Source organism: Manis javanica, chromosome 6 (assembly GCF_040802235.1).
Source record: "Manis javanica isolate MJ-LG chromosome 6, MJ_LKY, whole genome shotgun sequence".
NCBI lineage: Eukaryota > Metazoa > Chordata > Mammalia > Pholidota > Manidae > Manis > Manis javanica.
In genome coordinates, this window is record NC_133161.1 from 85,676,249 (window position 1) to 85,689,635 (window position 13,387).

At 36.3% G+C, this 13,387-nt stretch overlaps 2 protein-coding genes across 6 annotated transcripts in view; one reads left to right on the top strand and one right to left on the bottom strand.

Moving 5' to 3' along the window:
- The window catches only part of TMEM60 (transmembrane protein 60), an 83,988-nt gene that overhangs the window by 4,791 nt on the left and 65,810 nt on the right, over window positions 1-13,387 (top strand). The window lies entirely within an intron of this gene.
- RSBN1L (round spermatid basic protein 1 like) overlaps window positions 1,577-13,387 on the bottom strand; it is a 191,746-nt gene continuing 179,935 nt past the window's right edge. For all 4 annotated transcript variants that reach the window (XM_073238945.1, XM_073238944.1, XM_073238943.1 and 1 more), the window contains 2 exons: window positions 10,351-10,459; window positions 1,577-10,269 (listed from right to left, as the gene is read on the bottom strand). In XM_073238945.1, coding sequence (XP_073095046.1) covers window positions 9,631-10,269; window positions 10,351-10,459 — 748 coding nt within the window. In that variant the 3' untranslated portion in view covers window positions 1,577-9,630. The remainder of the gene's footprint in view (window positions 10,270-10,350; window positions 10,460-13,387) is intronic.

Here is a 13,387-nt window from a genome sequence, read left to right on the forward strand (position 1 = left end):
GGATATTTTGGTCTAGTTGTCCTTTGTAAAAACAGATAACAGGACAAAATTTCAGCTATACCACAAATTAATACAGCTTCGCTCCTTGTTTGAAACTACATAGCCAAGCTAAATAAATAAAAGTTGATCAATTACAAATGTTTTCCTGTCTTGTAGTTGGTATATATTAGTATTTTGGGTACCTAAAAATAGGATTAAGGGTGGTTAATACGGGGAACATAATGTTCCAGACTTGATCAAATATTCCTAATTCGATTGAGAGATTCAAACTATTTGGTCTCTGGAATCTATCATTCAAAGTAGAAGAAAGCTTTCAACTCTTGAGAAACAAGACAGGAAGATTTTGTAGTTAGGAAAAGTTGTGTTTGTGCAAGTATTATGTATGAACTTTCACAGGAGAAAGGAAAAGAAGCACCACATGCAAACACTCAGTCCACGAGTCAGCAAGATTTTTCTGTAAATGGTCATACAGTAAATATTTTAAGCTTTGTAGGCCATATGGTTTCTGTTGTAACTACTCAACTCAGCTCTGGTGGTGAGGAAGCAGCCGTAGACTGTGGCTATGTCACCAAGAGGACTTTATGGACCAGGAAATTTAAATTTCATATAATTTCCACGTACCATAATATTATTTTTACTTTTGTTTCAACTATTTAAAACTATAAAAAGTGTTTTTGCCTCACAGATTATACAAAAAACAGGTCGTGGTCTAGTTCTGATCCATGGGCAGTAGTAGTTTGCTGGCCTCTGAGGCCATAAAACAAGCAAAAGCAGAAATTTTGTTTGATTGCTAAGAGTAAAGGTAGGACAAATCTCCAAGGAAAGGAGAGATAAATTGGGTAAGAATTATATGTAAGAGGCAACACAAACACCAACCTGTTTATACATGAGAATCAATCAGTTGTAATAATCTCTCAAGGGTTCCCAGAGAATAGAACTCTTCTTAAATTGGTACACTGCCACACTGAATAACTTGGAGCAGCACAGTACATTATCAATTTGTGCCTCCTTGATTCTGACACCAATTCAGGTAAGTTTTTTTCCCCACACCACCAAGGAAGGAATTTGGACACATCTACCTGCAGATAGCATCAGGTCTCACAGGTCCAGGTTGTCACTCGTGCTTCTGACCAAGTTGTTACAGATAAGGTTCCCACCACCCCTTCAATCTGGTTTGATTTGTTTGCTAGAGCAGCTCACAGAACTCAGAACCATTTTACTTACTAGGTTACTGGTTTCTCACAAAAGGATATGGCTCAGGAACAGCTAGGTGGAAGAGATGCATAGGGCAAAGTACGGGGAAGGGGTATGGAGCTTCCATGCTCTTTGGACACACTACTCAACCTGTCTCCTGTGTTCAGCTGGGAAGCCCTTAGAATCCCAAGGTTCCCATGGTTAGGAACTTTGAGATTTTATGGAGTATTATTACACAGGCATGATTAATTATTAGCAATTGGTGATTGAACTCCAAAAGACACCTTTATCACGCATCACTTAGGAAATTCCAAGGGTGCTAGATTCCTGTGCCAGGAAATGGACACAGACACATATTTCTTAAAAATCACAATATCAGAGCCTCAGTAGTTTGGAATACATTTAAAACAAGTACTGAAAGACAAAATTAAGATAAGCTTACATATCTTATACTTACAGATGGGAAAGGCAAATGGAATACTACACAATTAGTACTGAAGAAAAACACCTTCCTGTTTTATTTTTAGTTAGAGAATACTTCCTTTATAATACAGAGATGTTTACAAACAGTATTTGTAAAAAGAACTAACACACTGCCTTAAGAAACTTAAATATGAAAGGTTCTTAGTAAAGCTATTATTTTCCAGGTTAGCATGGATAAGAATCTGGTTTGGGCAAAAGATTTATCAGAAATTCTGGGTGAAGGCAATTTGTGGACAAAATAACTTTTTATAAGACTTGAAAATACAATAAGTAGAAAATAGATATCAAAGGATCCACGACTTATTCAACATTTCATGAACATAGAGGCACCAAGGAAAATAGTTGCACAAAGCTTTGAGAAGTGAAATCCATCTTTGGGCTAAAGCTTCCTCTAATTGTAAAAGTTACTAACCTTACAAATTTGGATGTTTGGTTTCCACTTTGCTTTTTCACAGTTCAGCAAGTAAGTAGAGGAACTGATGTTGATTAATGAAAGAGGCAGCCAAAAAAAAAGAAGAGGAAACCAGAAAACTCTTTCGTATAGGGGTGCAAGCATATTATGCACCTGGGTCATAAATCAAGGTAAAGTTACTTCTCTTTATTGAGAGGAAAATTATCGGAGTCCTTTTAGCATTATAGTAAAAAAAACAAGCCATAAACTACCGAAGAAAATTCCTTTAATCTTGACTGGTCATGTTTGCACAGTAAACATCACGCATCAAAGAATTATGGTATACCTATATAATTCATGACATAGTGAAGGTACATAGGAATTAGAGAATGTTAGAACCAGGAAAAAAAAAACCCAAAAGCTTCATTATAATGATGGAGAAACTAAAGCCCATATAAATGAAATTTGCCTAAGACATTGAGAAATGGAGAAGTCTAACTCAAAATGCTATCTGTTTCTATAAATAGGTTTTCTATTGAAAACAAAAATAGAAAGCATCAGTGAAAGATTAAGTTATCAAATACTAGATAGACTGGGTTAAAAGCTTCTATAAGAGGGATCTACCTTACACTTTAATGTCTTCCTCTCCTTTTGCTTGCCCTATATTCAACTCAGCCAATCATACTGATAATCTTATGCCACAAAGCAAATTTACTACCACTATCATCTATACACTACAAACACAAATTCATAATTCACTTATATCAGGAAAAGGCAGTTTGTGACAAGACATGATTTTGAACTGACATCCCTGGGCAAAATAGTTAACTAGTTAGATGTTTGTTTTTGACATCCTCCACCATACCTTGCCTTGACCACTTGAAACTCCTGTTCCCAGATGCCTATCCTCATCCCAGAATTAGAGATAGGAATACATAGAAGAGATTAACGAGGAAGATGTGAAATGATTAGGGTAACCTAGCACAAAGCAATTCTGTACTTTTTTCTTTGAATTCCAGATCAGAAGCCAACATTTGCACTAAGAAATGCCAAGCAATGTGCTAACAATTTGGCATGTTCTGTCATTTTAATTTCCAACACCAATTAACAGAATAGATTATTACCCCCTATTTTACAGATGAGAAATACAAGTGAAGTAATTTCTCTGTGTTATACAAGTGTATTATTCTTTAATGACCCAAAGCTGTACTGCTACAAATGCCCTCAGCATTATCCCAGTGAAGTGGCTTTACAGAAGGATGTCTGTGAAAATATGCCATCCTTACCCTGGCAACAGAATAGATTTAGACTAAAAAAACTAGTACATGTTATCATATTTTTCAATTTTTGAATGTTTATGTATAGTTTCAATAGGGAAAACCACACAAGCTTAATCAGAATGTGTTATAACCAAATTTTATCGTGCCAAGTAAGACTTAAGGATAAATTCTGCTTCAGACTATGAGGTGCTAAGGGGCTCCTTACATATTTGCCATTTTAATCATTTTAGATATAGTTAAAATTTACCCTAAATTTTTAATAATTTTCAGTGTATTTCTAGTTGAAGGAGAAAAAGTTGGGTAAGCTTTACAGGTTTAATTATCTTTACATAGTAAACATAGTATCTCCACATTGTCCAGTGGGCCTAGATCTGTAAACGGTAGCTTCTTAAACTTTATAAGGCTGCAGTTAAATACAAAATAGAAACCTGGTCTCTTTATAGTGCCTACTGACCTATTATTCTCCACTTTTTTCCTGTTCCAATTCCATAATTACATTATGAATTCAAGTCAGAGACAGACTTTTTAGATGATAAAAATCTACATAATTTACTTTTCCCACCCCCAATAAATTTAATACTCAACTTCTATTTCTTCAAATACTTATTGAACACCAAGCGTATTATATATTAGGTGGTGGGAATAGAAAGGGATGAAGAAAATGTAACTTCTAGCTCATGGTTTAGGTGGAGTCCAACATGTACTTAACTCATATGTATGTATGTTGATGTGAACAAAGGGACACAGGAAGCAGAAGGAAGAATTGTTCTACACCAGTTGTGGGGTAAGGGGACAAATCAGCCAATGAAATCAGGAAAAGATACACACAAAAGGTGAGTGTAACTGGAGTTTGGAGAAGAGAATCTCTTCTTAAGGTTTCAGTACATAATATTCCAAGCAGAGATTTCCCCAGCAAAGAATTTTGAAAAGTACAAGAAAATGAAAAGTACTGCCATCTGGTAAAGCTGAAGATGTCAGAGATTGTGCTAGGTGAAACTAGAAATGAAGGGCAGTATCATGAAGGCTTTTCAGTGCTACGCTGAGCATTTGGCCTTTATTCTTTACAGAAAGAGCCACAGAGTATTTCCAAGTAAAACAGTCACAATCATATTGGTCTTAGGTTAATCTAGTAGTAGCAAAGAGTGAATTGGAATGGGTGTATGTACAACAGCCTAGAATATTTTAGGCTATTCTAAGATTCCAGGTAAAATGCACATCTGCTATGACTGTGAACATTTATACTGTATCTATACTACAACAAGAGTAAACAAATCATAAATGTTCCTGGAGTCAGCCAAAGAAAACCTCATGATACATTGTACAGAGGAAAAGATAGGTAAATGAGATTACCATGAGATAACTGTGTAGACAGTGATGGTAATAACCAAATTAGGAAGGAAAGAACAGCTACTGTTAGGGATGCAGAAGAAGAGAAGAATTCAGATTTGATAACATGGATCATCAGAGCTTAAGAGAGAAACCAAGGCTGACTGATGTCATGGGATCATGAAGACAGTTCAGGGACAGTGTAGAGACCTAAAGGAAAGAACCATGGAGACTGTCTTAAATAGTGGTGGATGGGCAAAAGAAGCTATCCAAAGAAATGGAAAAACAACACAAAAGAACAGATAGGTCATACAGAGATTTAAGGACTAAATGATTAATAAAATGTTAAAGGATTAAATAGAAGTACAGAAATGAGGCCACTCGATTTGGCAGTCAAAATGTGGCCTCTGTGATAACCATTTAGCTCAGTGATTAAATTTGAGGATTAAAATGAAATTGTAATGAGATGAGAAAGTGAAGGCAGAGATTTCCAAGAACTTTGTGTCAGTCAGAAGGAGGTGGAGGTGGATCAAGAGCATGAACGAAAATCAGACACAGGAGCTTTTTTTTTTAAGCAGGCAGACAAGATCTTTCACATAAAAATCTGGCTCAATTAAAAACAAAAACAAAATTTCAAGAGAAGAAACTTGGAGGGGAGGACATCATACTGTCTATCCAAATAAAATTTTAGACATTGTAGTATCTGCAACTATATTGACTTGCTTCTGAGTCTGTACACTTCGTAATTTTTAATAGTACAATAGCAATGAACTTCATACGAAAGCACAAAGATTTAACATTTTTAAAACATGCAAATTCTAAAGTTCAAAATGTATAGAAGGATCCAGAGTTTTCACATTTTAATAGTTCAGTTCTTAGAAGGCAGAGTAATAAAACATGCCTAGTAGTACATTTCACTTTAAATTTCTAGTAAACATAAATTGCTCATATTTTGTTCTCAGCTCATTCATATTCCCTGACTGGGTCTGAAGTCCTAGAAAGGAGGACCTGAAATGCAGGATATTTTCCTCTCCTTTTACGGCTTTCCCAGTAGAGATAAGGTATATGTTTGTAAACTTAAAAAAGGAAAGGTAGCTCTGCATTTAGGCTCCTTGGGCTTGACATGCTAAAAAGTGATAATTTCCATCTGCAGTATGCAGTGGGTTACAGGAAGAACTGAACAGAAAAGCCAGGACAGATATCAAGGGATTCATGTATCTCCTGAGGGGGAGGAGGGGTGTGTGTGTGTCTGTGTGTGTGTGTGTGTGTGTGTCTGTGTGTATCTTATCTGAGGTATACGATCAGTGCCAAACTTGTCAAACATAACTCTTCCACAAAATAGACAACACATTCTAAAATCAGGAAAATTTTGTTTACATACAAAAGTAGTTGTATATCAGGTGGAAGAAAAATTAAGTAAGAGCTATTACACTACTCTGAAGATCTAAAACCCATCATGTCACTTTTAACCAGATTGAGTATTTGGAAGAACAGTAGCACTCTGTCCTCCCCTCCTAGGACAGAAACAGTCCTGTCTAGAGGGAAGGGAGGGGATTTACATGCCATCCCAGCACCCATGCCTGACTGATTCAGCAACCTTGTTTAAGGCAATTTCCAATATTTTTCTCTGTTGATATAAATCAACTTTTGATACTAGCTTTTAAGAGGGGGGAAAAAGATTTTCAGATTGGAATCGGTGTCAAGATCATATGGTTTCTGTTAAAACAGGGAAACAAGAACTTTTAAAGATGACAAGATGAAAATAACAAATATAAGAAAACAATTACAAAACAAAGGTAAAAGGATTACAGTGTCAATTTTAGTATTTATTAAAATGTGGAAGATCAGAAAAATTGCTCTCAAACTTCAGTGACAAATCTTGCACCTTCGCTAAAAGTAAAATGAATTTTGAGATACTTGCTTTACATGACAATGAGCTTGTCAAAAAATTAACTGAATTCAAATTTACCAAAGCAATGTACATCTATTGTTTACAAAAATTATCTTACCTGCTGTATTTGGGAAAAAACTTACGCTTGTGAACACTAATGAAATACCTTGAAAACTTAACCCAAGAAATAAAATGTTTCCTCCCCTCTGTGACCCCATCCCCAAAGTTACAGAATGGGTTAAAAATGAGTATGTGGGAACAAACAATATTTCCAACAGTCTTACACATGCATGCGTCACACACAAACACACACAGTATTGTGCTAGATTAACCTAATCTTTACTTAAGGTCAATAGCCGTAGGGACAAGGAATATAATGAATATGGCTTCAGTAAAGTTTTCAACTACATATCACAAATGCTTAATTCTTTTGCCAGCTAACCAGCTAACCTGAGTATGAAATATATATTACTTAGATAGCTAAAAGGGTATGAATTAAAAAAAAAAAACTGCAGCAGACACCATTGAGGTACCATAGTTTTTTTGTAAAGGTCTGTGTATCAATTTAATAATTTATATAATAACTTTATTCTATACAGTATGAGATCATATAAAAACTATATCTTAAGTGCTTTATTGTTCTGGTCCAAGAAATTGGAAATAACAGCAAAAAAAAAAACCTTCTGTTTACTTAAAGAACAGGAATGTATTAACTAGGAAACCCTTAATAATGATGCAATATTGAAACTGAAATTATGTGTGTGTGACAAAGGTAGTCAACAAGTTTTCAGACTGCATCTGAAGAGGATTTTATAATTATAACCCAATGGACAAGAAACATAAACATTATTCAAGGTGACAAAGCTGTATCTTGAAATCTGAGCTCACTTATATATTTCACCTCCGGGGATATATGCATTTTACAAAACAAATTTTTCAGGATATGGGAAAGTTTGTCTGTAGGTTATATAGGAAACTATACTAAAAGCAACCACTTACGGTTGTTTTAGATATGTCTTTAAGTTAAAAGCTTAAGGCTCATATAGTTTGGGAGGATACCTTAAACATGTTTTTTTACAGTATGATCTCTTGCATCTATGTGTATGCAACTGGAAATTGGAACTAAAACAAACTTTGTTAAATATATCACCCTTCAATTAAAAAAAAGAAACACAGAAAAGCATTTTAATCACATCCTCTCCTATTTCTCAATACTGGTTTATGAAATTTTTGTCTCCTAAAAAGGTAGGTGCAGATACAGACATTTAGCTTCAAAGAAAGGATTAAAGTGGTGAGGAACAGGATAAGACAGTCACATAAAAAGCAAAGTCCCCTATTTACATTATCATGATTTATACCTTCCTTATACCATGAAAATTCCTGTGTGGCAAATATATAGATTCCTACAAACCATATGATTTCCTATATTTGCCTACCCTTTCATCTGGAGGCCAGAAATGACATCATTGCTGCAGTTTATTTTTCTCTGGGGAAATGCCACTTTCTAAGATAAGCAGTTTTATGGGTACAACAAATGAGGGTTGGAGCAGAAACCACTGAAATGGGAACAGCAACACTAGCTCAAACGGCAGCACAAAAAACCCCCATTGAAAGTCATCAACCAAAGTATGAGTCCAGAAAAATACCAAAGACAAAATAAAATAGATTGGCAATGAGTGGAGTTCCTTACATCAAAGCATAAAGACACTTTTGACTTTTAATTACAGTAGTGGAACCAATCTGAAATAGTGAAGTCCATCAGATTTATTTTAACAATCTAGCTAGGTAATGGCAATTGTATTTCCTACCCCAATTTTACTTTCTAGAGCTTCTTTTGAAAAAGTAGTACTCTAAATTTTTTACCTTACTGAGGCAGGAAAAGGGATCCTTAGGAAGGTGAGATAACAACATATCTTATTTTGTAAGTTACATCTCTGTATAGTAGTTGAGTCACTGCACTTATTAAGATTTTCTTTTTGCTATATTTACTTCCTGTTCTGCAAGAAAAATGTAAAAGAATTTAACTGCTCACAATTAAACTTTTTTTAACTAAAGATTTTTACTCAGCTACTATTTAGATGCTTATTAGTAAGAAAACTTCTCAACTTCTTATCATTCCATACACTATAAAGAAAATTTATGAGGGCTGTATAATCTGGCAACATAACTTCATTAGTTAGAAGGGTTAGATACCACTAACACACCTTGTTTCTCCCAACTTCATAAAACAGTTTCAATTACCTAAACTGCCTTCTTAATATTGAATATAAATATTTTAAAATGTATTCCAGGGAGTGGGGCTAGGAAGTGTCACATATTCATCTAATTCAGCAATTTAAGAAGTTATGCAAAATATTATATATATATTTACATACACACACACACACACACACTCCCATACATATATAAATATGCTTTCATAACCGAATCTTGGTTTTAAAAATGCTTGCACTGCGTGGGGAATTTAAATATTCACTAGATTTGAATACATACATTTGTACTCCATTACCATTCTAAATGAATATACAAGCAGAAATAATAGATCAACTGAATGATTTAACTGAATTGCCAGTTTGTCATTTTGCAGACCCAACAGAAAACATATTTATTATTATGAACCTTTATTAAGTGGCTCACACTTCAGTATAAATCACACTAAAAAGATTTTTAAAAGCTATTTACACTACAGTGCTGACACATTTAAAATGAAAAAAAAAACTGGTATAAATAAGCTCTATGGAAAAGCCTTAACTTGTCAAAAAAAGAATTCTGGCTCATATTACAAAAAATATATATATATATGTCAGCTATATTCTAAAACCTACAACTCTAACTCAAATGATTTTTAGACTCCTTTTGCTTACACCTGCAATGTTTACAGTGCATCTGGCCCTAAGTGTTTCGATACTTCACAGTTATGGACAGGCACTGAGGAATGTTACAAAGCTACATAAACTATATTTTGTAACAGACTTGGGAGCAAGTCCTTGGCTTGCTTTCAGAATTATGAACCTTTATTACATTATTAGGTTTTAAAAAAAGAATTTTAGATGGTATGTACAAATTTAGCACAAAATGTCATCATCTTTTCTATCTTGATTTGAATGCGCTGAACTATGTTGCCTTGTATCAACTAGACTTATGAGACTGCCAGAACACAATTCTTCCTTTAAATCTTTGTTGCTATTTTCAAATTTAGAGTCCAGGTCAATCTTAAATTCTTTAAATTGAACATGATCCAATTTTGCTTTAACATTCTGGCCATCCATATTCGGTGCTCTAGTCTTTTCAGGAATATAAACATTCACAGGTTCTTCCTTGATTCTTACAGATGGAACAGGCTCATGTTTAATCTGCTGTAATTCATATTTAGAATGAAGTTTGTCTGAAAAAATGGAATCCAAGGAGGTTTTGCTTACAGCACAAACCATATTGCCAGTGTGAGGTCCAAGAACAGATGACGTGGAATCTGGTGATGTGCCTGTTTCATGAGCAGCTATATTCTGAGCAGTGTCCTCCTCTGAGTGATATAACTTCAGCCGAACATGCCATGCTAAACTGCATACAGCTGAAACTGTCTTGAACTGATGAACAACATTCCTTGGAATAAAATAAATGTCATTATCATACAGCTGAATCCTGGCATAGCGAATGCCTTCCCTCCTCAGCTGATTAAGTTTTGCATCATCCACCCATTGGACACACTAAAAAAAAGAAACAAGGAATACTAGTAAGTCTTTTCCATAATAAAAATTACACTGGAGACAATAATGGTTTAAACATACCTGGGACAGTGGAGGTTCATGTAAATCTAACTGCATTCGTTGAACTACTTCTAAGAAATCTTCAGCATGAAAACAAATTACATCTTTGGTTATTCGGGGTTGGTCAGGCCTAAAAAGAAGTATGAGATAATGAGGAATCTGCCACTAATGTGTTACTGTTAAGTCCTTATTAAACTTAGACAGTTAGAGCAAGAATAGTTATGGTCAAAACCAAAGTACTGTCTTAGAAATAAAGTTAAACTGTAATAAGACCACTTTACATATTCAAACAAAGGGATTAATTCCATGAGTTTCAAACTAAACACAGATAAAAATAACTCAACTCATTTTATTATTGCTATGTGTAACCACATTTTGAAATGACTGTAATTAATTATACATATCAAAAAAAGTAAGTGTTTTGTCTTAAAGCTAAGGTCAATATTTCTACAAATTAAGTACTAAAGTTGAAAATACTACATAAAAATTAGAGGTACATATGGGGTAAATGTACATATGACTTTTTTTTCAATAAAGACAAATGTAACTACAATGATACCTAAAACTCCTGAATAACTCTTAATAAATTAAGAGACATTAATCAGGAAAGTACTAATAAAATAAACTGTAACCACTCTATTTGCTGGGGTTAATAGGGTTAAGTATAATTCTAAGAAATCCCCAAATTCTTCAGTCAGAAATATACAAATACATTTTTACAGACAATGCCCAAAAATGGATTTTCGAATGAAATTCCAAGCAACATAAATACAACAACAAAAAAATCATAACCAAGGCAAATCATAACCAAACTTTTCAAAACCAGTGGTAAAGAAAAAAATCTAAAACTCATACATTACATTTATAAACAGGGAAAGAGGGATAAGAATGATTTCAGGCTTCTCATCAGAAATCATTTAAGCCAGATTATTCAAGCCAATATCAAAACACCAGAAGAGTCAACCTAGAATTCAATACTATCAAAAAGTCCTTCAAACACATAAAATAAAAACATCTTAAGACAAAAGCTAACAAAATCTGTTACCAGAAGACTAGCATAACAAAGAATGTTAAAGAAACTTCTTCAGGCTGAGGGAAAATGATACTTAGATGAAAATGCAGATCTATTCAAAAGAATGTAGAGTACCAGTAATAGTAAACATGAGAGGTATTTTATTCTCATTAAAAAAATTATCTTTAGAAATAATTCCTTAAAGCCAAAGTAACATATGAGGGTGTGGTGGGTTACAGTATATGTAAAATGTATGACAATAATTATCACAAAGATGTGAAATTGGGGGGTGGGGTGGTAAATGGAAGTATATTATGGAAAGGTTCTTATACAATACACAAAAAGATACTTGACAGTAGACTGATAACTTTACAGCAACCACTAATAAGCAAATAGTAGACATGTGTATAATAGGATGCTAAAAGGCAAGAAAGAAAAGAGGGAAAAAGGAATGAGAACAGAAGAAAAAAATGGGAAAAAGTAAGATGGTAAACTTAAATCCAAACTTACTGATAGTTATATGTACATGGTCTAAGTAGTCCAATTAAAAGATTACCAGTGGATTAAAAAAAAGCAAGACTCAACTATATGACATCTACATGAAACAATAACAGGCTAAAAGAAATAGAATGGAAAAAGATATAACATGCAAACACCAATCAAAAGAAAACTAGAGAGGCGGGAGCCAAGATGGCGGCGTGAGTAGAGCAGTGGAAATCTCCTCCCAAAAACACATAGAGCTATGAAAATATAACAAAGAAAAATCTTCCTAAAATAGAGACCACAGGACACAGGACAACATCCAGACCACATCCACACCTGCAAGAACCCAGCGCCTTGTGAAGGGGGTAAGATACAAGCCCCAGCCCGGCGGGACCCGAGCGCCCCTCCCCCCGGCTCCCGGCGGGTGGAGAGAAACCGGAGCAGTTTTTTTTTTTGGCGAGCGCTTTTTGGAAGCCTTAGAGGGACGGGCCCCCGTTGCTGGGGAGGCAGGGTGGCGGGACCGGTGAGGAGGTGCCTGGGAACAGCGCCGGAGGACAAAGAATATCCCGCGTTTCTCCCTGCGAGACCTGGGGGCGGGTGCCTGAGACCGGGGCCTGAGGACAGAGGAGGTCGCGCGTTTTTCCCCTTTTTTTTTTTCTCTTTATGGCAAGCGCTTTTTGGAAGCCTTGAAGGGACGGGGACCCCAGTGCTAGGGAGGCACGGTGGCGGGACTGGTGAGCGGGTGGCTGGGACCGGCGCCTGAGGACAAAGAATATCCCCCGTTTTTCCCTGCGGGACCGGTGGGCGGGTGCCTGAGACCGGCACTTGAGGACAGAGGAAATCGCGCGTTTTTCCCCTTTTTTTTTTTCTCTTTTCTGCGAGTGCTTTTTGGAAGCCTAAAAGGGACAGGGACCCCGGTGCTAGGGAGGCAGGGCGGCGGGACTGGTGAGCGGGTGCCTGGGACCGGCACCTGAGGACAAAGAATATCCCGCATTTTTCCCTGTGGGACCGGTGGGTGGGTGCCTGAGACCAGCACCTGAGGACGGAAGAAATCGCGCGTTTTTCCCCTTTTTTTTCTCTCTTTTTGCCAAGTGCTTTTTGGAAGCCTTGAAGGGACAGGGACCCCGGTGCTAGGGAGGCAGGGCGGCAGGACTGGTGAGCGGGTGCGTGGGACCAGTGCCTGAGGAAAAAGAATATTGAGCGTTCCTTCCCTGCGGGACCGGTGGGTGGGTGCTTTTTGGAAGCCTTGAAAGGACAGGGACCCTGGTGCTAGGGAGACAGGGCAGCAGGACCAGTGCGCGGGTGCCTGGGACCGGCACCTGAGGAAAAAAAAAAAAAAAAAAAAAAAATCGCGTGTTTTTTCTTTTTTTTTTCCTTTCTGTTCCCTCTCTCATTGTTGCTGTTGTTGTTTTGATTTGGAGAGTGCTTTTTGGAAATCTTAAAGGGGCAGGACAGGTCACTTAGACCAGAAGCAGGGAATCTGGGGATCTCTGGGCACTCTAACCCCCTGGGCAGCAGGGAGCACAGAGGCCCCTTACGGAGATAAATAGTCTCCTGGCTGCT